The sequence below is a fragment of the Vidua chalybeata genome, chromosome 1 (assembly GCF_026979565.1).
Source record: "Vidua chalybeata isolate OUT-0048 chromosome 1, bVidCha1 merged haplotype, whole genome shotgun sequence".
Classification (NCBI taxonomy): Eukaryota; Metazoa; Chordata; class Aves; order Passeriformes; family Viduidae; genus Vidua; species Vidua chalybeata.
Genome location: NC_071530.1, coordinates 42086981 through 42108832, shown reverse-complemented (window position 1 = coordinate 42108832; position 21852 = coordinate 42086981). Strand labels below are relative to the sequence as shown.

The 21852-nt window shown below is 41.8% G+C and overlaps 1 protein-coding gene across 2 annotated transcripts in view; it reads left to right on the top strand.

Annotated features, from left to right (window-relative positions):
- The first annotated feature begins 6325 nt into the window (after nt 1–6325).
- The window catches only part of ABHD5 (abhydrolase domain containing 5, lysophosphatidic acid acyltransferase), a 28666-nt gene continuing 13139 nt past the window's right edge, over nt 6326–21852 (top strand). Inside the window, exons 1-2 of one of the 2 annotated variants that reach the window (XM_053953825.1) lie at nt 6326–6456; nt 21575–21660. In XM_053953825.1, the coding sequence (XP_053809800.1) occupies nt 6326–6456; nt 21575–21660 (217 nt within the window). Of the gene's footprint in view, nt 6457–18129; nt 18225–21574; nt 21661–21852 lie in introns of those variants that run through there. The other variant, XM_053953834.1, reaches the window with a different exon arrangement.

The following is a 21852-nucleotide window of genomic DNA, read 5'->3' as shown; positions in this document are numbered from 1 at the left end:
CCTAATGTTTAAGCTAAAATATCATGGTTGCAATTTCTGCTCCTGGTAGACATAGAAAAGAAATCATTCCCATCTCATCAGTAACTTCTCATAGACTTGCTGACTGTTGTCATTCTCCTACTCTTACTCTTCCCTAATTAACCAATCTGAAAAACATTTGCTATTATCTCTGGGTCCCTTGACATTCTGGTTGCTCTTTAGGTGGTCCACATAATTCTTCATGTGCAGCATTCAAAACTAGCTTTACAACTGTTAAGCAAAGTAGAATTCCTTGCCAGGTCTTGCAAACTCTAATCCTTGTAATACATCCTAGCAGAATGCTTATCTTTTTTTTTGCAATAACAAGCCATGCAACTTTGTGAGCTTTGCAACTCACACCCAGTCTGTGACCACTCAAAGCTTGACTCACTATTGTACAGAATTTCTACCTAATCAGTTTGTCCTACCAGCTGATTATTCCTGCCTAGGGTTGCATCTGTTTTGGCTGAATAACTTTCCATTTTTTTCATATTTCTAACTGAAAATTTCTTATTTTGTTCCTGCCCTCCAGCATACCTATTCCCTCCCAGCCTGATACATATGTCAATTTGATAAGCATTTTCCCTTTTATAAGAATGCATCCATGTCACCAGATTCTGAATCTGTGCAATCCAACTTGATACACATTTCCATTTTGATAGAAAACAACTCTGTAACTCTGGTTTTCCAATAAGTGTTGTACACACCTATCTGCAGATCAACATGGAACACACATTATTAACCAACATGGAACACACATTCCGTATGGGAAACACATGAAAATTTCCCTGAAAATCAAGACATACTGAATCTAGAACTCTTCTCTAGCCATAAGGCATGTCATGTGGTTTCAAGGGCAATCAGATTTTTGAGATGTGAGTTCTTGTCTCCAGTTACTCATCCCTATATTATTTTTCAGGAATGTATAAATATATTTTTCACTATTTTTCTAGAAAAATTAATTTGCTTAATAATGTCATACCTTTTTTTCTCCTTCCTCTCTCCACCAGGTTTGTCACTTTACAGCCTCCCTCTATCCCACCTAGCATCCATAACTTCTTAAATATGTTGATTACTGACACTAGGATTCTGTTAGCGAGAGCTTTAAATACTCTAGAACATAGTTAAGGAAAGAATTCAGGTCAATTTGAAAATACATGGCTTAAACATTCTACGCTTTTCTTAACTGCAAATGTACCTCACTAATGCATTAGTTTCATTTTTTACTACCTTAGATAGTGAAATCTAGAAGGTACTGCATTCCTGACACCTTTTAGTCTTTTCACTTCACAATTAAGAGTACACGTTCTATTTCACACAATTAATTAGCTTCTGGAGTGATGTGGGGGTTTTATTTTGCTTGCTAGTTGCATTTCATCTCATGCTTGTCTTTCTGATTTTGTTCTCACATGCTTCTGTTGTACTTTTATTCTCAGCCCTAACAACCAACATAAAAGCTAACTTACTTTCTCCTTTCCTGTAGGTTTGTCTCTCCAGTTTGAGTGATTTAACCAAGCTGATTTCTTAACTCATTGAAAACTGCCTTCCTGACTCCTGTGGGGTTCATGTTGATCATCATACTCCTTGTTCTGGTCCTGCAGATCACCAATTTCTCACCACTCTACCATGTCATTTACTGTCTCAACTAATGCTTATCCTGACCTTTTCAGCTACTTGCTTCTTTCTGGCTGTAATCAAAACTAGAGTAGCTTTACTGCTCTGTGCAGACTTCTCCAAAAAATCTGGAAGGCTCAGTTGTCTCCAGCCTTGTGTTCATGTAGGTATTGACAGGTGAGGGAGAGGAGACAAGAAGGTTGTGGCACAGGGACACTGCTTAAATTACACGCCCTGTCTCATGCAGCAAATGTCTCATCGTCATGGGTTCTTCACAGGGACCATGTATGACCCACAGACACAGTCACAGCACCCTTTCACCCACCTGAAAACATGAGACCTTGTCTCTCCCCAGCCACTCCTGTGTCTAGGAGGGAATTTTAGGTTAGTCACATGTGAGTAATGAACTCTAGAATAGCCAAGCATGACAAGATGGAAGTTCTGCCTAGCAACACAGCCTGTCACAGCCTCAGCTGCTGAATATACTGATATATTAATAAATATGTATTTAGGCCCCCTCTTTGCAGTTCACTAACTCCTTGAACTCGGCCTTTTCATAGCTGACTCTTGCACACAGTTACTCAACTTTCTACTGCAACTGCCATGGGTACGTTTTCAAAATGTTGCCTACAGGGCAGATAGAGGCTATGAACGCAAACCCACTCTGAGACAGTGTGAACAGCAGCTCAGTCAGGACTGCTCTGTTCTTTACTCTCATCACATGACCGTGGTGAAGAAACCAGCAAAACTCTTCTTACAGTTCTCTTCAACTATACCTCTTTTTTTCAAGTGCCAAAATTCACAGAGACTCTGGTTTGCCCCAAACATTCAGTCCAGGACGGTCCCCTTACAGTCGTGGCCACCATGTCATCGATTTCCCACTTCACAGACAGCCTGCTCCCACAGTGCGATCAGACATGAGTCCTGGAAGGGGCACTCCTGTGCCCTCCTGCACAGCAAGGATGTGAAAGGACAAGAGGCTGAGACAGACTGCTTTCCCATGCAGGGCAGGCCTTGGGAACAAGAAACATAGTGAAGCATTAGCCTTGCTTCAAGGAGGACCTCCCATGTCACCAACATCCCTCACAGCTTCCAGGAGTTTGGGAATCTGTACAAATAGCCTCCTTATGCTTGCCATAGGCAGACATGTTGGTTGAAAGATGTTGGCAAAGTGAATGTGAAGGAGGATCTACTGATCTCCATCAGTATTTGAATGATTCTTGGTCAACCTGTACTCATTTAAAACTGCCTACGCCCACGTATGTCTAGGAAACAGGCTAACAGGAGCAGACACACTAAGAACACAACAAGCATGTTGCCACTGGTCTCAAACTGCCACTCCAGTTTGGAGGGGAGCACGGAGACAGAGTCCACAAAGCAGTATGACAGATCTGAAGTTGAACAAGCTGCCCAGGGCTGCCGTGGCCCTGTAGACAACTGGCATCTGAGAGGGCCTGGCAGTATGGGTCTCCAGACTCCACTGAAAACTGACACAGTTAGGACTTTTTGTTTCTTCAGTGACTTAGCCAAGAGTGAAACATCCTGCTGCCATAGTACTGAGGTCCAGAACCAGGCAGAAGCAGCTCAGTTAATGCCAGGATTCCTCCCACACCTCAGTAACACAAAGAGCCCTCCCCAGACAAACACAGACAACAGGACTCTGGGCAGAGTTCCTTATTTACATCTTCAGTTTTCTAGTGCTATTTGGGCTTCTGCTTAGGCTTAGGCACAGCTAACACAGAACCTCCAGTTCCTGAGGCAGCTGACAAACAGCCTTCTCTCCTGAAGGAGGACAGCAGAGGAAGTCAGACCTCCAGTGACAGCGATGCATGGACAGGACATCACAGAGGCATTCTACAACAGCCCCAAGGTCCTCTTGCCATCACAAACAGGTTCATTTACAGAAACCAATCCATTTTATTCTGCTTTCTCTGTGCTATTCTGAGGCCTCACAAAATGTCAAAATAAGAGCAGATGACCTTACTTTCATATAAACGTGTTTAGACAGTCTTAGTCTGTAGCACTTGGCCAAGTCAACACCCTCTGCAGTTTGTTGGTCAGACTGATTTTAACAAGCTGCAAACTGCAACTGATGCAGTCTGGAGAAGTAGCTTACTCATGGGTAACATACCACTTATTAATATATCAGAATGGTACTAAACTAATTCAATAATGAGGGCCAGTTACAAGCCCCACTAAACATCAATGCAGAAAAGTGCGAGATTAAACAGTAGCAGGAACCATTCCCTTTGAGACATTTTCAGTGTCCAGACATTTTTCTGAAATACAAAAATGGAAAAATTCATCTGAACTATTTGCTGCTCATTATAATATAGCTGTCCTTCATTCATTGATATTCCACTGCAACATTAGCCAACGGATGCACAACTCTCTTCTATCAGCATCATCACAGTCATTTCTTCATACACAGAAATACAGCTGATTTATTTACATAATCAAATCAGCTCTGAAGAAACTGAGTCATTCCTCAGTAAAAGAAAGAAGGACTGCTAAGTGGGAGTGGGCTGCTTGTACAATTACACTCTTAAACAAGCGTAACCAATTAGTGTTCACGTGAGCACAATTGAATTAAAACCACAGAGATAATTGTGTCTGAACACTTGCACATTCCATTAGTAGGATGTAAATCTCATTTATTGAGGTTTTAAATTTACTATTCCGTTGAAATTAGAAAGAAATATGCGGGGACTGCTGGGCTCCAGGACGGTTTGGATGGGTGGTGGTGAAGGATCTCTGAAGCCCGGTCTTTAGAGCATATGGTTTATTGTAAAGGATGAAGGGCCCTGCTTAGAGTTGCTAGCCGCAACTCGTGGCAGGCCCAGGGAGAGCGGGGGGAGAGAGAGAGAGAGAGGGAGAGAGAGAGAGAGGGAGAGAGAGAGAGAGAGTGCCAGGTGGGCGTCCCAGAAGAAAGGTCCAAGAGAGCGTCCGGTCCCTCGGCCACACCTTATCAGGGGGCTTCAAGGTGGGCTGGGACAGGACTTGGGCCAATGGGGTTACAGACACCTGATACTTCAGGGGAGGGTTACAGGTATGGGATGAACCATACATTGGGGGGTGAGACAGAACATTCCATTTGACCTTTTAGATCATCAGAAAGTGGGATTGCTTTCAGCTTGGCTATATTATTGTTTTCGAGATGCTCAGTGATTAAGGTTTGGTATTTCAAACCTTGTTTTCATCTCAATATCTGTATTCTCTGATTCTTTTGCCAGGCCATCATATTTATAGGGCCTTGCTATTTCATCTTCCCCAACAAAATAAAATCATAGTATTCAGAGCTATTGTTTCAGGCAGTTTGCAAATTCTAGGAACCATCTTTGCAAACCTTTGCCAGCGATCGTATAGTTCTACACACACTGATAGTCAAATAAAATTTTTCAGAGCAATAATAAAAATACACTCTCCTGAGAAAAATATCAGATTGCCAAACCATTGTGACACAGCCAAACAAACTTTAGCTGAGATTGTGTAATCCCAACAACCACTGTTGTCAAATTGCAGAATGGTTTTAACTGAGAATTATTTCAGCTATTACCAAATTCACCTTATACGTTTTATCAAAGGATTTCAGAAACCAAAAGAAACTGTAATCATCATTCCATCTGTTTTTCTAAAAACAGCTTTAGAGCTCAGTGACAAAATTCAGAAGAAACGCAAGACTTAAAATCTTCTTGCCACTCCTTCCACTTGCTGCACTTTGCTGCTTTGTTTCAATTAACGTTTGCTGATTGCCCAATACAAATGCAGTTCTTAGGCAGCTGAACAATAACACAACCAATATTATGAGGCCAAATGCTGTCTAAAACAAGAACACTCCAGCATTCTCCTCCCCAGAGGCACGGCTGCACTTGAGTCTATCAAAACACTTGAAAATTACAATCACAATAGGTATTCTACTTGGAATCGTCTTAGGGATAGTTAATATTTAAGTTGCATCCAGAACTCCTAATTTGCTTCTTATAAATGTAATATACATTACATTTATATGCAATGTAAAAACAAACATTATAACCTGGAACACTTAGTGCTGGCTAGCCCTGCTGCCCTCTTTGCAGGCCTTGCTGAGCAAGTTGGCCAAAGATGTCTGTGGAGGAGCTGACGCTTTAGTTTGGGTTCTGCTCCCTCTCCTGCTTTACTTGTCAGCTATGTGCTGGCACGGGGGCTTTGCCACCTCTCCAATGCCACTGCCCGGTGTTGTGTCCCCCGTGCGCCACTCGGTGAGAAAACAGTGGGGTAGATATGCACAATATGCCCAGTGTGCACACAGTTATGTCTGCACAGTGTACAGTGTGCACAGCACACGCTGCACACACATGCACCGTGGGCCCCGCGCTCACGGGGCAGAGCCGCCCCTCTGCGCGCCCGGCAAGCCGCGGCCCTTCTGCACGGGCGTCATCTGTGCCGCCATCCCGGGATCGGGAGCCAACCAACGGGAGCCTTGCTCCAGCCATGCCGCTGGCGGGCGCCTGGGGAGCGCCCGGGGCCCGCTCCGTTTGTGGGGCACCGTGCCAAGTGCCCGCCCGGCGCCCACTCACACCCCGGGGCCCGCCCGCGGCTCTCCGGGCGCTGCCGGGCCGCGCACGGCGGCACTCGGGGGAGTGGGTGGTCCCGCGGGGATGACGCAGGCGGCGGGCGGGCATGAGGGAGGGAGTAAGAGAGGGAGGAGCCCGTGATGGCCGGTGCTGCCGCCGTCGCGCTGTCCCTCGCTGCGCTGCCGGCCGCCGCCACCGCCGCCCCTCCGCCGCTGTCAGCTGCCGACCACCGCGCCGCCGCCATGGCCGAGGAGGAGGCTCCTAGCGAAGGGTGAGTGGAGCGGCCGCGGAATAACCCCTATCCTCTCCGCGGGTGTCCAGGACGGCGGCAGGAAGCCTTTCGGTGCGCCAGGGCCGTGCCGTGCCGTGCCGTGCCGCCACGGGTGCTGCTCGCCCCGTCTACCTACGGGCCGCGGGGCGGCGGCGACCGGCCCTTGTGCCGGGGGCTGGGTGGGCTCCCGCCTCCCGGAGCGCCCGCCGGGCTCCGCGCTCCGCTCCGGCCCTGCCGCGCTGCGGCATCGCCGCTCGGGCGCTCCCCGGAGTGTGGGCACACTGCCTGCCATGTTTTCCTGCCGCACAGCCCGCCTTCCTGCCATGGCTTCCCGCCTTCTGGCACGGGCAGGCTCCCGGCAGGGTTTGCCGCCGGCTCCCTGCAAGCCCCGTGTCCCCCCGCTGCTTCCCCTTCTGCGCTGGAGCTCCGCCGTGGCTGGCCGGCTGTTGTCATTGCACACCTGCCTGCAGGCGTGTCCCTGCGCCTTTTCTGCCGCTTTGCTTTGGTGTAGGTACGCACTCGGACTGTCACCCACCCTTGCCTTTGCGCCACAGAGGTCACACGGCTGTACACAGTGCTGGCCCATGCTCCTGTGTGCCTCTGCGGCTTTATGCGTGCATACAGATACCCCATCTTCTCGTTCCATCTATTCTATATTATCACTTTGATGTAGAGCAGACAGTACACTTGTCAGCCTCTCTGTGTCATCATTCTATACTTTATATAAGTAGGAGATGGGAGCACATGTATAAATTACAAGCATACACTGTTGCTCTAACTTTTCCAGTACTGTGTGCTATCCCTGCTAAATTTTTCTTTCCTTTCACTGTGCCAAGGCATTCACATCTACTGAAATAAGTCCTATGGCATAAGTTACCCTGACCCTGTTCTTAACATGTGTCTCTAATACTTGTTTTTAACCACTTACACCCTTGATATATTACTTTATTATAGCTAATAATCATTCTTTAGCCTGAAATTACATAGTTCCTCACTATATCTTTTGCATGTGTACAGTCAAATGGTTACATACCAGTTACTAATCAATGATCTGTTCTTCAATTCACATGTTCTTTACTCAAGTATGCCTTCTTAGTGTATGCTTTATTTCTTGTTACACTTAAACTTCCATTGCAGACCCGTTTTTATACCCTTTAATTGCCCCCAGATATGTTGTCTGCCCTTGTAGAATAATACAGTCATCCTATCTCTGAGCTTGTTTACCAAACGTACTTAATGTATCTGCTGGTCACTTATCTCACAGTTTGTTCCATCGTATTTTATGGTTCTAATCCAAACAGTGCTCTAGAAGAATATATCTAGCTCTACTTTAGTCATACATATGCTTTATTCCTTCTGTCAGATGTGTAAATATGCTTTATATGCATTGTTTACATTACTTTTTCCTCTTTCTCTATGCTTTAAATATTAGGTGGTATGTCCCATTACTGATTGCCTAGTCCTCAAAAACTAATTTCTTGCCTTTTCTTCTACATCTCCCTTCTTGCATAACTAAGTCTTGTTTTATTTTGAGAAATCACACTTAAAATTCTTCAGCTATTTGCATGAAAATCATGCCATGCATTCATGACTTCTTAATTAAATATACTGCCATTTGCATGTTGTCATGTTATGTGTCTGTTTGGTTATATTTCAAAACTACCCCCATCCTCAATCTTGTTCTTTTACTCCTTTTTCCAGCTTGGGATTTTGGTATTTCGTCTTACATATTTTCCTGCTCTATCAGCTCAATCTGACCAGATCTGGACTATCAGTCTTTTCCAAATTCCCTGTTATGCCATTATTGCCATATGTACGCAGCATTCTCATTTCAAATGCAAACTCCAAAAGCTTCCCTTTCAAAGCACTATGCAGTCTTGTTTACTTTGTAACTCTGCACTCTTCTCCTTTCCTCAAACTTAAAATAGCTTCCCAAAATCTTCACCTCCACACAACCTCTGCAACATTACCCACTTGAAACTACAAGTGAAACCCTTCTTGGTTCTGTGTTCTTTCTGACCCCTTCACAGTCTTAAATGCAAGTAGTTTGTAAAGCTTCTTGTTGCTGGTTTACAGGTTTTCTAAGTACAAGTCTTAAAATAGCTCTGGCTCAGCCTGTTTTGTTTGTGTGTTCATTCAGCGCATTAGCCTGAACTGCATTAGCTGTCTGGTTTGATCACACAGAGTGCTGAGTGCTGCTGAGACAGTGCCAAGCACCCTCAACTTGAGTTGCCTTTCAGGATTGCAGGATCGTAACACTCGTTGATCTGGACATAGTGTTAGGCTGAATTTTCAAGAGGATTGCTGCAAGTTTCTCGTGTGGTTTACACAGCTGGGTGGCTTTTAAGGGGTGTTGGTTTTCAGAACTTCTGAATGATTAGATGTTGATGTGGTATTTTTCAGAGAAAGCCTCCCAATTCACTAAAGACTTCTAAAAACAGAATATCATCATCCTTTTCCATGAATTCAAAAAGTGCATTTGTGTTGAAATGTTAGTGCTTTTATTGGTCAGTTTCTAGCAATAATTAAAATTAGCATTTGTTCATGTTTTGTAGTCAAGCAACACTCAGTACCCAGGGGAGGTTTATAAACAAGAGAAATATGTTAAATGATTTTTCATTTAGAATGCTGTGGCAGTGATAGGAAGTTACAATATACTCTCAAACACCTAGATTAAATTACTAGTGACAGGTGCACAGAAATAATAAATACAAAGTTTATCTGTTTTGAAAACAATAGTGTGACTCAACTTGTTATGCAACACACTTGCTTTGTTGCAATTTGGTAACTGTGCAAAGCATGGTGAAAACAGAATAATAGTGGTTCAGTTACTTTCTGGAAGATCTCAGCTGAAAAATATTCATGAAAACTATTCATGGCTCTGTCCTAACTTTGAATTGGAAGATTAACTAAACAAATGTTTTAGTGGTCACAGTGCCAGTAATTGCTTGGTTAACATGTCACCTGCTAGTGATTTCCAAACCTGTTTACAGCCTTGGACCCTCTCTGTGTAGGTTATAGATGGAGACTTCTGCTTGTGAGGCTGACAACCTGGTGAGAGCCTTTTGCCAGTATTGAATTCACTTTATTCATGGTGGATGCAGCAAGACTGCTTATGGCTTGTAATATAACTAGGAAGAACAGCTACTGAATGTATGTATACGTACAGAAAAAGGTCCCCAAACTGCAATACTGGTTTTTTTTTTTCCCTCTGAGATAAGTGGAATGGTTTTCTTTAAAACAAAACTTTAAGGCATCTGCAGTTACAAGCCCACATCAAATTGTTTGTAAGTGGCCTTTAGTCTCACAAAATAGTGGCTTGGAGTAAAGGTAAAGACATACACTCTAACACCAGTGTTCACAGTTATTTTTGTGTTATCCTTCAAGCTTGTTGGTATTACAGAACTCAATTTTGAAGTGAGCTGTTTGATTAATAAGAGGAATAGTTTATTAGGTTTGATAGAGCCTGTGTCTCATGGAGTGTTACCCAACATCTCCAACCATACTGTAGGATGGTTCACAGTATTACAGCATGAATGGACACTCTCAACTCAGAATTTTTGCCTGAATTTTTTGCTAGTTACATGATCTAGGTTTTAAAGCAAACTGAGTGGGTAGGCTGCTGAAAGCAGGGTCCTGCTTCCTTTTCTTCCTTCCTGTAGTGCAGGTGACCGAACACAGGTTTGGTAGCTACAATTTGCATTTTTAAAGAGTGAGATGTTAGTGCAGTGTGGAAAGCAGATGTGGAAAAAGGTTAAAGGTCATTTCCTTCCTCTTTTCTGATTTTGTCTTTTTGGCTAGCAGGGTTATGTCAGTCACAGCTTCAGTACTTAAAGCCTTTTGTGTTACATGCATGAGCTCATCAGAAGGTATTTGTATAAGCAGGTTTTCAGGATTATTTCTAATGTTTTGTGGTGCTTGTATGAATTTGGGGAGGGAAGGTCTGTGTTCATCAAGATCTCTCATTTCTCCTAATGCAGACTAACGGGAGAGAGGGAAAGATGGCAAAATGTAACAGGGGGCTATCTTCTCATTCTCGTAACAGAAGAAGGATACTCATAACCCCACTTTCCAAGTATCAAAGACACTTCTTCAGAAGCTGCCGAGGTAGAATTAAGGGGGGGTCTTAGCCCCAGTGGAAATGGGGCTAAGCTAAGTGACAGTGAAGCGATAACTCTAGAGGGGCAACTAGCTGTGGGGCTGCTATAGTGCTGGTGACTACTGATCATTGGAGAACACAATTTTTAGCCAGTATTGCATGTATTTAGGTATATGAAAAGTTGTTTTAGAGCCTGCTGGGGGATGATAGTCCCAGTCAGAGACCTTCCTCTTTCAAAGGGACAGTGTTTGTATGCTGGGGGTTCTCTGACTGTTCTGAAATTCTGTGGGAGACTCTGAACAACTCTCCCAGCTGACAAACTATTAAAATGTCTCTTCTTTTATATAGTGGTTTATTAAGATTTCTTGCTGAGGAAATTTTGATGCTTGTGTTTCATAACTTCTGAGTATTTACTTGCAATTCTGATGGGATAGGTTTTTTTTGTACGTGGTTTGTATTGACAGCCAGGGAGAAGAGGGCATGAGAGGAAAGGTGAGTGTCTGCATTTATATTGGCTCAGAAAGATCCAGATTGGAAGCTGAGCAGCAGGAGAGAGGTCAGTGGAGAAGAGAGATCTGTGAGTCAGTAAAGCTGTGTAAGGGAATGAGGTCGATCTGGAATAAGGTTAAGAGGGTAGAAGGATGATTTTAAGTGGCAGCAAGAACACATAGTGACATGGTGAGGAATGGCAGAGAAGGAAGGTGCTCTGAGTGTGTTGTACTAGAAATCTCAAGATGGTAGGAGACTATGGAAGGGGAAGACACAAGCATAAAAAAAATGCATTCTCTAAAAGATGTAAGAGCGCCTGTTGCCATTGGGAAAGTCTGCTCATATATTGAAGTGAGGGAGAGAAGGGTGTGGCAAATGGCAAAATACAGAAATGGGGTGGGTTAGAGCTCTAACAGACCACTGTAGATTTTTTTTTTCTTGGTTGTATTTAGTAATTTGGTGTCATACTGACACCAAAAGCTTCATAATTACATCTTTACCTTTCCATAAGGGGACTTTTGATGTGATGACTTTTTAGATCTGTTTGACTTATTAACTATTTTTAAGACTACTTGCACTTCCTTGACATCTAGAGCATTTGTGGTGTAAGCATGTAGAGAAAACAGTCTGTTGTCAAAAGGATTGTGCACCTCTTAGGTTTTCCAGAAAATGGAATGGGGATAGGTAGTCCAAAATGTTGAATACCAGTTCTTGCATTTTGACATCTTTGTCACCTTAGGTGATTGTGATAAAGAAAACATATCATAGAGTTGCAGTGAAACAACCCTCAGTGTGTACTTCAATACTTGATTGATCAATGCAAGTATTGATACCTGTGTACAAGTGGGGTTTGTGTATAGCGTGTTTGGAGCTGAGGGAAGTGATCATATGCTTTAGATAGTCTTATATCTGTGTTCTGGGCCCTTATGGAAAAATGAAAACATTCACCTCCTAATGTTGTGATCTAAATTGTGCACGATATACAATGGAATTTTACCAAAAGAGAGGCAGGGTAGAGTGTGGGTGGGCAATGGTGCAGGTTAGTGAGGGGTGCCTGTTGCATGTGTGCTTTGCTCTTGTCCAATTTGATGGAATTTGGGAACAGGCTGAAATGTGGGCTGCTGGCATGGTAGGTATGAGAAGGCTGACAAGGATTAAGCAAGGTTGAAGTCATGCAATATTTGAAGGGCAGCAGGAGTACATCAGTTGATGTACGAATAAAATAAAAGCAGTACAAAGTTGAATAACATCTGAGGGGCACCAAGAGGAAATTTTAATTTCCTTAATTTTAGTTATGTTTTGCTTCACAAATTCTTACTGCAATGTGCAGTGTGTTGTTTGTAAAAACACATGAAATGTGTGGCATTGCCAAGTTCTATCTGACATGAGTTTACTGTAGGACCTCTGTGGTACCTAACCCGCGGTCTCTGTCACAAGGTTGAGGAGTTTTAGTGGAGCTGTGCAGCTTCCCCCTTGCTTCTCCTCTGTATTCTGTGTTATTCCATACGTGGTATGTAGTTGCTAATATGTTTTTTCTTTGGATTTTTTTTTAGCTTTTAAATAAGAACGTGAAACTGAGTTGGGTGCTATCACAGCTTCTTTGTAAGCAGTATGAGCACTGCAGGTTGAAGGCTTGGGTAACACTCCATGTACTTCATTCTTGTGGTACATACTGAAAAAGCACTTGCCCTGAAATGGGCACCTTTGGGTATAGCTGGAAAGAGGGTGGAAGAAATTATAAAAGCATAGAAAAAAGAATGCATATGGTTAAAAAAAAATGGCAGTGCTGAGAAGAAAGGGGGAGGGGGCTGCAATGCTGAAGTTGTACTGCAAGCTGTGTACCTATGTCTGAGGCCCAATATGGGAGGGAGCAGAATTGTAGGTCCTCTCCACTTCTTGAATGATCAGGTTGCTCAAATGACTTAAAATAGTCACAGTAAACTTTAATATCTCTAAAATAGCCAGAAAATGTCATTGGTTATGGATTCACATTCATGAGGTACATTTTCAAGTTAATTTTGATAAGTGGTAGTTAATTTTGATAAAAACAGTAACTAATAAAAACAGTTTTGATAAAAACAACTTGCTTCTGAATTTTTATATTGATTCTGATGTTGAATGTTCTGAACACAGAGTTCAAGATGCAGTAAATACATGAGGAATGCATTGTTTTCACCTCTGCCCTAATGTAGAACAATATTCTGCAATAACCTATCATGGGTTTTGTGTTGGAATGGGGCTGATGTATGTTACACTTCCTAGAAATATTATGCAGAGGTTTTCAAAACATTCAGTTTTAACATTACTGAAGTATCCAAGAGTTTCACAACATCTAATTGCATGGAACATCTTGGCTCAAAACTCATCTAAACAGAACTTTATGGGCAGGGTTATAATATCATCTGGGAAAAAATTGTTACCCCTTTTTTAACCTGTTGACAATGATTTCATCCATTTTTTGTCTCCTTGTGAAAATGGTAAACAGACATTTCTTAAAGCAAAGAGTTTTTTTGTTCCCATAGTATATTCCTGATACTTGCTTCTGCCTCTTGCCTCTTTAGTATGCGCTTCAAGGTCTTTCCCTGAGGATTTTCAGTCTGTTCACGCAATGAAAGTAAAATATGGAATGTTTTTCTTCTCCTTATTTTTGTCTGCAATGGCCAGAGTGTTTTGTCCTAGGAACATCTCATTCAAATTGTTGTGGATGCTACATCTGACTTCTATTGTACATGCAGAAGCTTTGTCCCTGGATATACAGCCTTCACAACAACAGTTACTGTGTATGCCTGAATGGTTCTGACTATATTCACTGTTCTCTGAAGACATAAGCATGAAAGAACATGCTGCACTTTAGGGACAGGAATGAAGGACTTCAAGGACTCCTAAAATTGCTTATGCTCTTAAGGTTCTCATGAAATCATATCTTGAGCCTTGTTGCAGAAACATCCCTGCCTAGTTAAGTGTGGACTTGATGTCATGATTTTATGTTACTGTTTGTCAGTGGCAGCTCTGACTTAAAAGCTTGGTGTCCTTCACCTTGAGTCACAGTCTTTCTTTCCACCTTGATAGTTCATAGGTCTGCTGGTTAACTTTTTGGCTTTTCTGTAGCTGGGCTAAACCATAATTATCTGGTTTAAAATAATTTTTCATGCCTTTTTCATGCCTGAATTTCACCAATCTGGCATAAACAGCCACCAAGATGGACCTTGGATATAGTGATTACTAAAATATTTTTCTTTACATATTAGGGGTTTTTGCCATGGTGGTGTTGCTGGTAACTGTTAATAAAGAAGGATCAATTCTTGCCATAATAAGTCATGTAAACAGCACCCAGTATTCTCATATTGCAGGCTATTAAATTAACGAAATGGGAAAGGAAAAGTTCATTATAACTCAATAATGGATAGAAAGTTAGCAAGCCTGCTACTTTTCTCTGACATTTTGACACAGAAAGTTCTGTTTGATTGTGTCATCCTTGACTGTTTCTTTTGCTTTTTATTGTTTTGGTTTATTACCCATAAACTTGAAATTTAGTAACCAAATATAGAATTTGCTCTGAAAACTTAGTGGTGTTGATGGTGGAAGAAACCATCCTGTACTCTTAAGCTTTGTGTAGACTACTGCTGATGCTGAGGAAAATGCAGAAAGCATACAGTAAAAAGGAGATAATGAAAATGATAAAAGGGTATCTGTAGTTATTTCATTTAAGCATCCATCCTGTGTTAACTGTGTGTCAAGTGTTTATAGAGCATTATAGTAAAACAGGTTTATTTTTCAAATTGACACTTTGCCATAAATTTGATACGCTGACCTCTTCACCAGTAATGAACAACTGATGCTTCTTTTCATTCCTCCTTTTTTGCCCATTCTTAGTATTTCTATAACAAGTGAAAAGGCTGAATGAGTTGTGAGAAGTATCATGGTGTTTTTATGGGATGAGGTTTATGTAAGACCTTAGAAGAGTGAACTTTATGTTGCTTATATTTAGATTTCAACATATTGGCAATTTCAAATTCCTTTGCTAGCACAGTACTGCAAAAATACTTTATGCATAAACAAGAGGGTAGATTCTGAGCTGCCTTTCCGATAGTTTACATTTGGATTTTTCTGTTACAGTGTAAGAGTCTCTTAAATGGGAGCTAGCTGGAATTGCTGGGTGCTTATAGCTGCATTGTCAGCTGAAAGACCCTGAAAATCCCAATGTCATTCTTCTTGGTGCTGGGCAGAAACAGTACCAAATTCTCTTCATTAATTTGTTTTTCTTTCCTTACTTACTTCTAAATGGCTGAAATTAATTCTGAGAGTCAGGAGAGGAGGAGGTTAGGGTTTTTGAGAGATCAACTTCGTTCTAAGAAGATTTAAGGGTAAAGGGTAAAGCTTGAAGTAGTTGACCAGTGAGTTCACTGAGTGTTACAGCTTTTTAAGTTTTTGAGCTTGCTCCCTAGCTAAAATTTTGTTAGTTTGCAATATTGTCTGCAAAAAATTAATTTAAAAATATTAAATACATTTGTTTCCTGAGAGCAAGAAAACAGATATGCAGCTCTGTTGCTTGTACATTCAGTTACTTTCCCATAATCCTTCCTTTGCAACTTATTGTGTATTTGTTGTATAACCTGAGCACTGGCTTCCTTACTGATGTAATTTTTAAGTCCAAATAATTCTTTGTGAATTTGTTTAGGAAAACATGTTCTTCACTATCCTGTCACTGCTGCATGGTTTTTGGTCTGTACTGGGAGTTTTGATTACCATACTAACATCAAAATTCTTAGTGAAAAGCTGATTTTATATTCAACACTTTAGAAAGGTTTTTGCATGTCATGTCTCGGTGGGTGGGAAATTTTTGACAGGTTGTCACGGTTTGACACTGGCGCAATGCCAGCGCCCCCATGAAAATACACCTTCTCAAATAAATGCTGTGAGATGTTATCAGGAACAGAGCAGAGCAGGCCCAAGCTTAATAACAAAGGAAAAAAACTTTATTAAACTACTACTACACAAGACACACGGACTAAATCCAGGATGAAGACCTTTTAAAACCAATTTCCAAATTTAAAACCTCCTCCCAATTTCCAAAACACCCACCATGAAACATCACCCGGGATTCCTGATCAAATTACCACCCTTCAGATAATCAATACTCAAGCTATCAAGGGAGAGAGAAGTCTCTCTTACACCACAGACCCCCCCAGGAAACACAGTTGCCACCTCCTGTGTTTCCATGTCACACATGGCAACCGCCTGGAGAAAATCTGCCAGTGTGACACTCTCCTTTCCATGTCACAGTGCTCTCACCACCGTGCATGGACAGACTGCTCATAGGGCTCCTTTAAGGATGCTTTGCCACAGACCCAAAGAGACAACAGTTCAGCTTCTTGTCTTGGGACTACAGTCCCCACCACTTTCCCCTGGGGCCAAGGGTCCAGGAACAGAGATCATCTTCTTTCTGAAGACAGAGGGCATCACCATTCCCTCCTCAGCTTTCCTCTGTTCTTGCCATTCCTGTACTGTTAGAAGCTGAAGCAGGTCTCCTTGGGTCACCACTGCATCCCCCTAAAATGCAGTCTCTATTGCAGGAGAATTTGGTTCAGTCCATGGCTAACAAGAAAAGTCCAGCCAAAAGCTACTTCATCATCTCCTCCCACCTAAATATTTCTTCTTCTAACATCTCAGGTTCCGGACTGTCTCTCTTCCACTACAAATCGAGGAGGAGTAATATTTTACAAAGCCCTCATTTCCCAGAAAGGGTTAAAAGTTCAGACTCCCTGGACGGCTGAAATCTCTGTCCAGCATTCCCATCTCCCACGCTGGGCATCATCCCCCCCCCCTTTCTCCTTCTCCTCTGCCGGCAAATTTCCAGGTGCCATCAGGCTCTCTGTCACTTTCCCTCGGGGGGGGGGGGGGGGGATGATGACGACAAAGGCATCTCCGCTTCTCTCCACCCTTCCGTCCGCAGGAGCTGGCTCGGTTCCAGACCTTCAGCCCCCTCGGCCTACCTGGACAAGGCCGCGTGGCTTCCCCTCCCCCACCCAGCCCATGGATGGGCAGGGGAGAGTCTGCACTCTCTGACAACCAGAACCAAATAGACAGTTCTGCTGGGAGTTCTTGCTTTTAACCCCCGGTGTTCTCAGAGGTGTGTCCATACTTTCAGTGGTCACTCCAGGTGCCAATATCCAAACCTGACCACTGATTGGTTTGACCCAACTTCCTGAAAAAAAATTCACTTCCATGTCAAACCACAACACAGGTGATCATGTAGCAAATGGTATTGTATTCGTTTACTCTGGTTTGGTGTAGTTCTGTTGCCTTTTTGCAATCTGTTTGCAAACCCCAGGTTTTTTGGTTCGCTGTTCTGCCGCAGAGACTTTCCACAGGTCAGGACAGCTAGGTCTGTAATGCTGGTGTGTGGGAGGAGATGCCTCCATTGAATGATTTCAAGCTTACTACATCTTGTAAGTCATGCATTTGTATAACTCCAATATAGGTAAATCGTATGCTCGAAAAGTAAGAGAACGAGTTCCATTTCTGTACATTTATATGTCCTAGATAGAGTTATAAGCAATTTCTGCTGAATATTTTTATGTGGTAGAGCTTCAATTTTTTAAATCCACACTGCAAGCCAGAAATCAAATAGACTGTTCAGCAGCTTCAGTACATACCTCATTATTAGAATATATGTTTTCAATTCTTCAGCAGTATCTAAGTTTTCACAAACTTTTTGTGAGTATGTCAAATTTGTAACTGGCTGCAGATCCATTAATTGTATTGCATGGAGTCATTTCTCACCAAGCTGAATAGGGTTTGCCACATTCTTCATTTGGTTTGATCTGAGTAGTGGAGGTGAATGGATGGGACAGGCTCACTGTACCTGTGCCTTTATTTGATTCTCAGTTCTTTTGAAAGTTACCCTCAGGCAATTCAAGTGGTTCTGACAGTAAGATCTTGATTCAAATTAACATTCAAGCAGCTAAGGACAAGCAGTATTATCCTGAGCTACACATAACACAATGTTCATTCACTCAGTAAGTGTCAAAATATAGAAATAATTCTTTATTGTTATCCTTTCTTATGCTTGCAACCAGGGTCTCGGAACACTTGCTCCAACCAGCCAATGTGTCAGATCCTGTGTGGTGGCTTGGCACCTGCACGTGGTGGTTGCAGCTTCACTTTGTCAGATGATTGTGTGTGTATCCCTTTTGTTTGCATTATTTATTACTGTATTTAATCATCAACATAGGAGACTGATAGTCCCCACTAATCTTCTAGTCTCACACTAATCACCTTGACTTTCACTAAGGTCATTCAGTGGGTGTCTCCAGGGCTTTCCCTTACCTTCTGGTCTCCTTCCCTAGATGCATTAAAAGAAGTGTGGAAGTGTGTGTGGAGGTCTGTCGGCAAAGAGGGTGACTTCTTTGAATGCTTGGCAGGCCAGCAACCCCCTCACCCCACCTGCTAGCCTCTGATTTTTCCAGCCTCTGTTACTCCAGATGTTGTCAGACGGATGTGAAGAATGTAACTAACCCCAAATTGATGATGCAAGGAATCACCCTCTGCAATGCTTTGCCCTACTGCTGGTTATTGATTATTTTAGCATGCATGTGCACGCTGGTTTATGTTACTACATGGCCACAAACATACACAGGTTAAATTCCGATGTGTAACACCTGTAAGTACATTTGGTAAAAAATTACAAAAATGAGGGCTGCCAGTAGATTTATTTCCCACTTTCTGAAATAGCAAGCAGCTGAGGCCAGTGGACCTCCTAACTCCTCAAAATACAAGATTTTGCTCTTGACTTTTTACAAAAAGATGGGTAGGAACAGAGTGTAAGGGAAGTGGTGGGTGATGAGAGCAGTGTGGGGTCTGCCTCTTCTGGCAGTGGGTAGCTCACTTACAAAGTGGAACTACTGCTGGAATCTTCAGTTTTCTTTCATAACTCATCTCCATTGCTGGTGTGCACACTGTTTTGAAAGGTCCATTGCTTCATTTTTGACATTAGGTAGCACTTACAGCTTTGTATCACAGAAATAAAAATGACAGACCATGTAAGCAATGGATGTTCCTGTATGCATTTAGAAGACACATTTAGCACATATGTACAAAGAAATTATACAACTATAGCCTTCCAAAGTTATCAGAAAAAATATTCAAATAGATTAAATAAATGTTTGTTCTTCAAATAAATGTTTGTTCTTCAAGTGTGGAAAACATCTAGCAATGTGGTAAATCTTTTCTGGAAGGAGGCAAACAAAGGATTAAGTCTTGACTATAGGTAACTAAATATTTTCTTCCTAAAATAGTATTTCTAGAAGGTGCTCACTTTTTTTGCCTGAAAGCCTCCACTGCTTACTCTTTCAGTTCAGCAAGTACAACAGGACAGAATTGCAAACATAGTTTTAATTTTAAAGCTTCAGCTTGATGACTGTATTCATCAAACTATACATGTATGCAATGCCTCTTCTGAATTAAAATCTAAGTATTTGTAAACAGTTCTTGTAAGTAACAAAAGAAGGAATGGGCAACTTTACCATTCTGATACATTTTCCTAAATAATTTTCGTGAGTATCCAGGTGCCTCCCTAGGACTAGGAAATACAATTCTGGGACTGTGATCTGTAGATGTCACTTATATTTCATTGTGGCCATATCCCTGCACTGTTTTCTTGTTGATGTGTTGCAGCTTTACATCTCTGTGAATAAATAAATGAGATCTTTAAAGTATTTTCTTCGCTGATGTAGTGGTTTTTCTGAGAAGAAACAGTACACAGAGTTTCAGCTTAGGGGAAATAGTGACTGGTTTTGTTTCTGACCCAAGAGTTAAGAATGCAAATGCCTAGTTGAGCATGTAACTAGCAGAAAGCTTGACTCAGAAGAGTGGTGACCTAGTTGTTGTTTAATAATTTACCAGAGTAATTCATAGCACTGGACACAATTAGTGTTCTTGTTAAACTCGGATTTCACGGTTACTTGCGGGTGAAATTACTTTTGGCTTGTCCCAGCTTTAACTTCTTAAAGATAAATAAATATTATAAATAAATAAATAAGATAAATATTTTTAAATAAATGTATAGTTTAATATGGAAGCAGAATACTTGGATTCCCATTTTCCTATAAGGTGCTAAGTTCCTTAATTTCTTAGATTGCATGAGCACATGGCATGGAAGGACATACAACCAGCTGTTCCCAGCTCCTCAATTAAAATGATGATAACAATTCCCATGGTCCCTCCTTATAACAATTCCAGTGATGTGGTGGGTCAGGAAGGTGATTTACAGAACAGCCAGATATCAGTGTAGAGGAGTAAATAATACTGAATAGCAGTGGGCCTGAGTGATTGGATGATTAATCTGTTCTGGTCAGATAGGGTTTGGGGCTTTTTTTCTTAAATGTCCTCTCACAGGTTTCTATGAATCTGAAAAATGGGGCTTGCAGTTGCATTGTGCATTCCCAGAAAACTGTCTGTGTCATATCATAAACTTAAGGAGCTATGCAGCTGTAGTAGGTCAGTCCTTAGAATGTGTGGAGAAGATACATGGTAAAGAGCTTGTGGGGCCTGATCTTTAATTTATTACTGATGTGTTGTGCGCACTGAAAAACTGGACATTAGTAATCTAATAGTCTTTCAGCATTACTTATTGTATAACTAATACTCTCAGTGTTCAGTCCTGAAAATTGTGTAACTAACTGAGAAGCAGTTCAGTGTGGAAAAAGAGTGCTAGAGAAAGTTGATTTTGGTGACTGATGTCCTCTTCCCTGCGAGGAATGGTCCTGCAGTGGCAGCTTTGCACTGGTAGCCTAAGCCACTTCAAAACCCAGTGAGAGATGGAAAAAAAGATTCTGTCTTAAAAACAAGGGGTAAATTAGCACCCAGGAAGAGCAATATCAAATTGCAGCACTGGGCTAGGCAATGCTGCCAGCTGAGTCATTCCTCCTGCTCTCATGGTCAAGCTGGCAGTACCAAGATAGTAACTGACAGCTGGAAAAGCAGCTTCTGTTGAGGGAATTGCTGGTTTGTTTTCCACTGGAACTTTGTTTCTAAGTTCATAATTAAGGTCTTACATTTTTTCCTTGGTAGGATAAACCTGCTTATTTTTCACTTTTTAAATTTAGAGAAATAATCAGTTCAGGTTAGGCTGGTGAAGGCAGAGCTTACTGCTTTTTTGGAAATAATAGGTTCATGCAAGGTTATGCATGTGCAGGCAGACTTCCAAAGGAACTTAAGAGGAGACTGGAAACTTCAGTGATTGTTACATATCTTGCCAAGCTTGTTCGGTTGATATGAGAGTTCATGTCTCCAGATCAGTATGCTGTGGTAGGAGGACACAGTGGTTTGAAGAATGTCCCTGTTTGTGATGCCACTTTATAAAAAGTCAGGAAAAAATGAATTCCCTCCCACTGCAAAAATAGTGTTCTTCACATGGTGTGCTTAACGTGGGCTCTCTTATGAAGAGCAGCAAAAGAAATGTCTTCAAGGAATCAGCGCCAAAAATTACCATGCTGCTCAAGACGTTTTTATTCTGTATTGCTGTTGTAGGTTCGGATGGTTATTCAGCTGGCTTCCTGCCTGGTGTCCCACATCACTGCTACACCTTAAAGAGGCTGAGGACAAAATGCTAAAATGTAAGTCTTTGGTTTTTAATAAGTTTCATCACTATAACTAGATTTTTTAATATAAATTGACATTAAATATAATGAGAGAAGATTTTCAGTATGTTTTTTACACTGTGATAAAATAAACAGGTTTAAAATTACGTTCTTATTTTTCACTTACGTAGATATTTGATTAGAAGCTATCTCCTTTGAAAGGAGCCC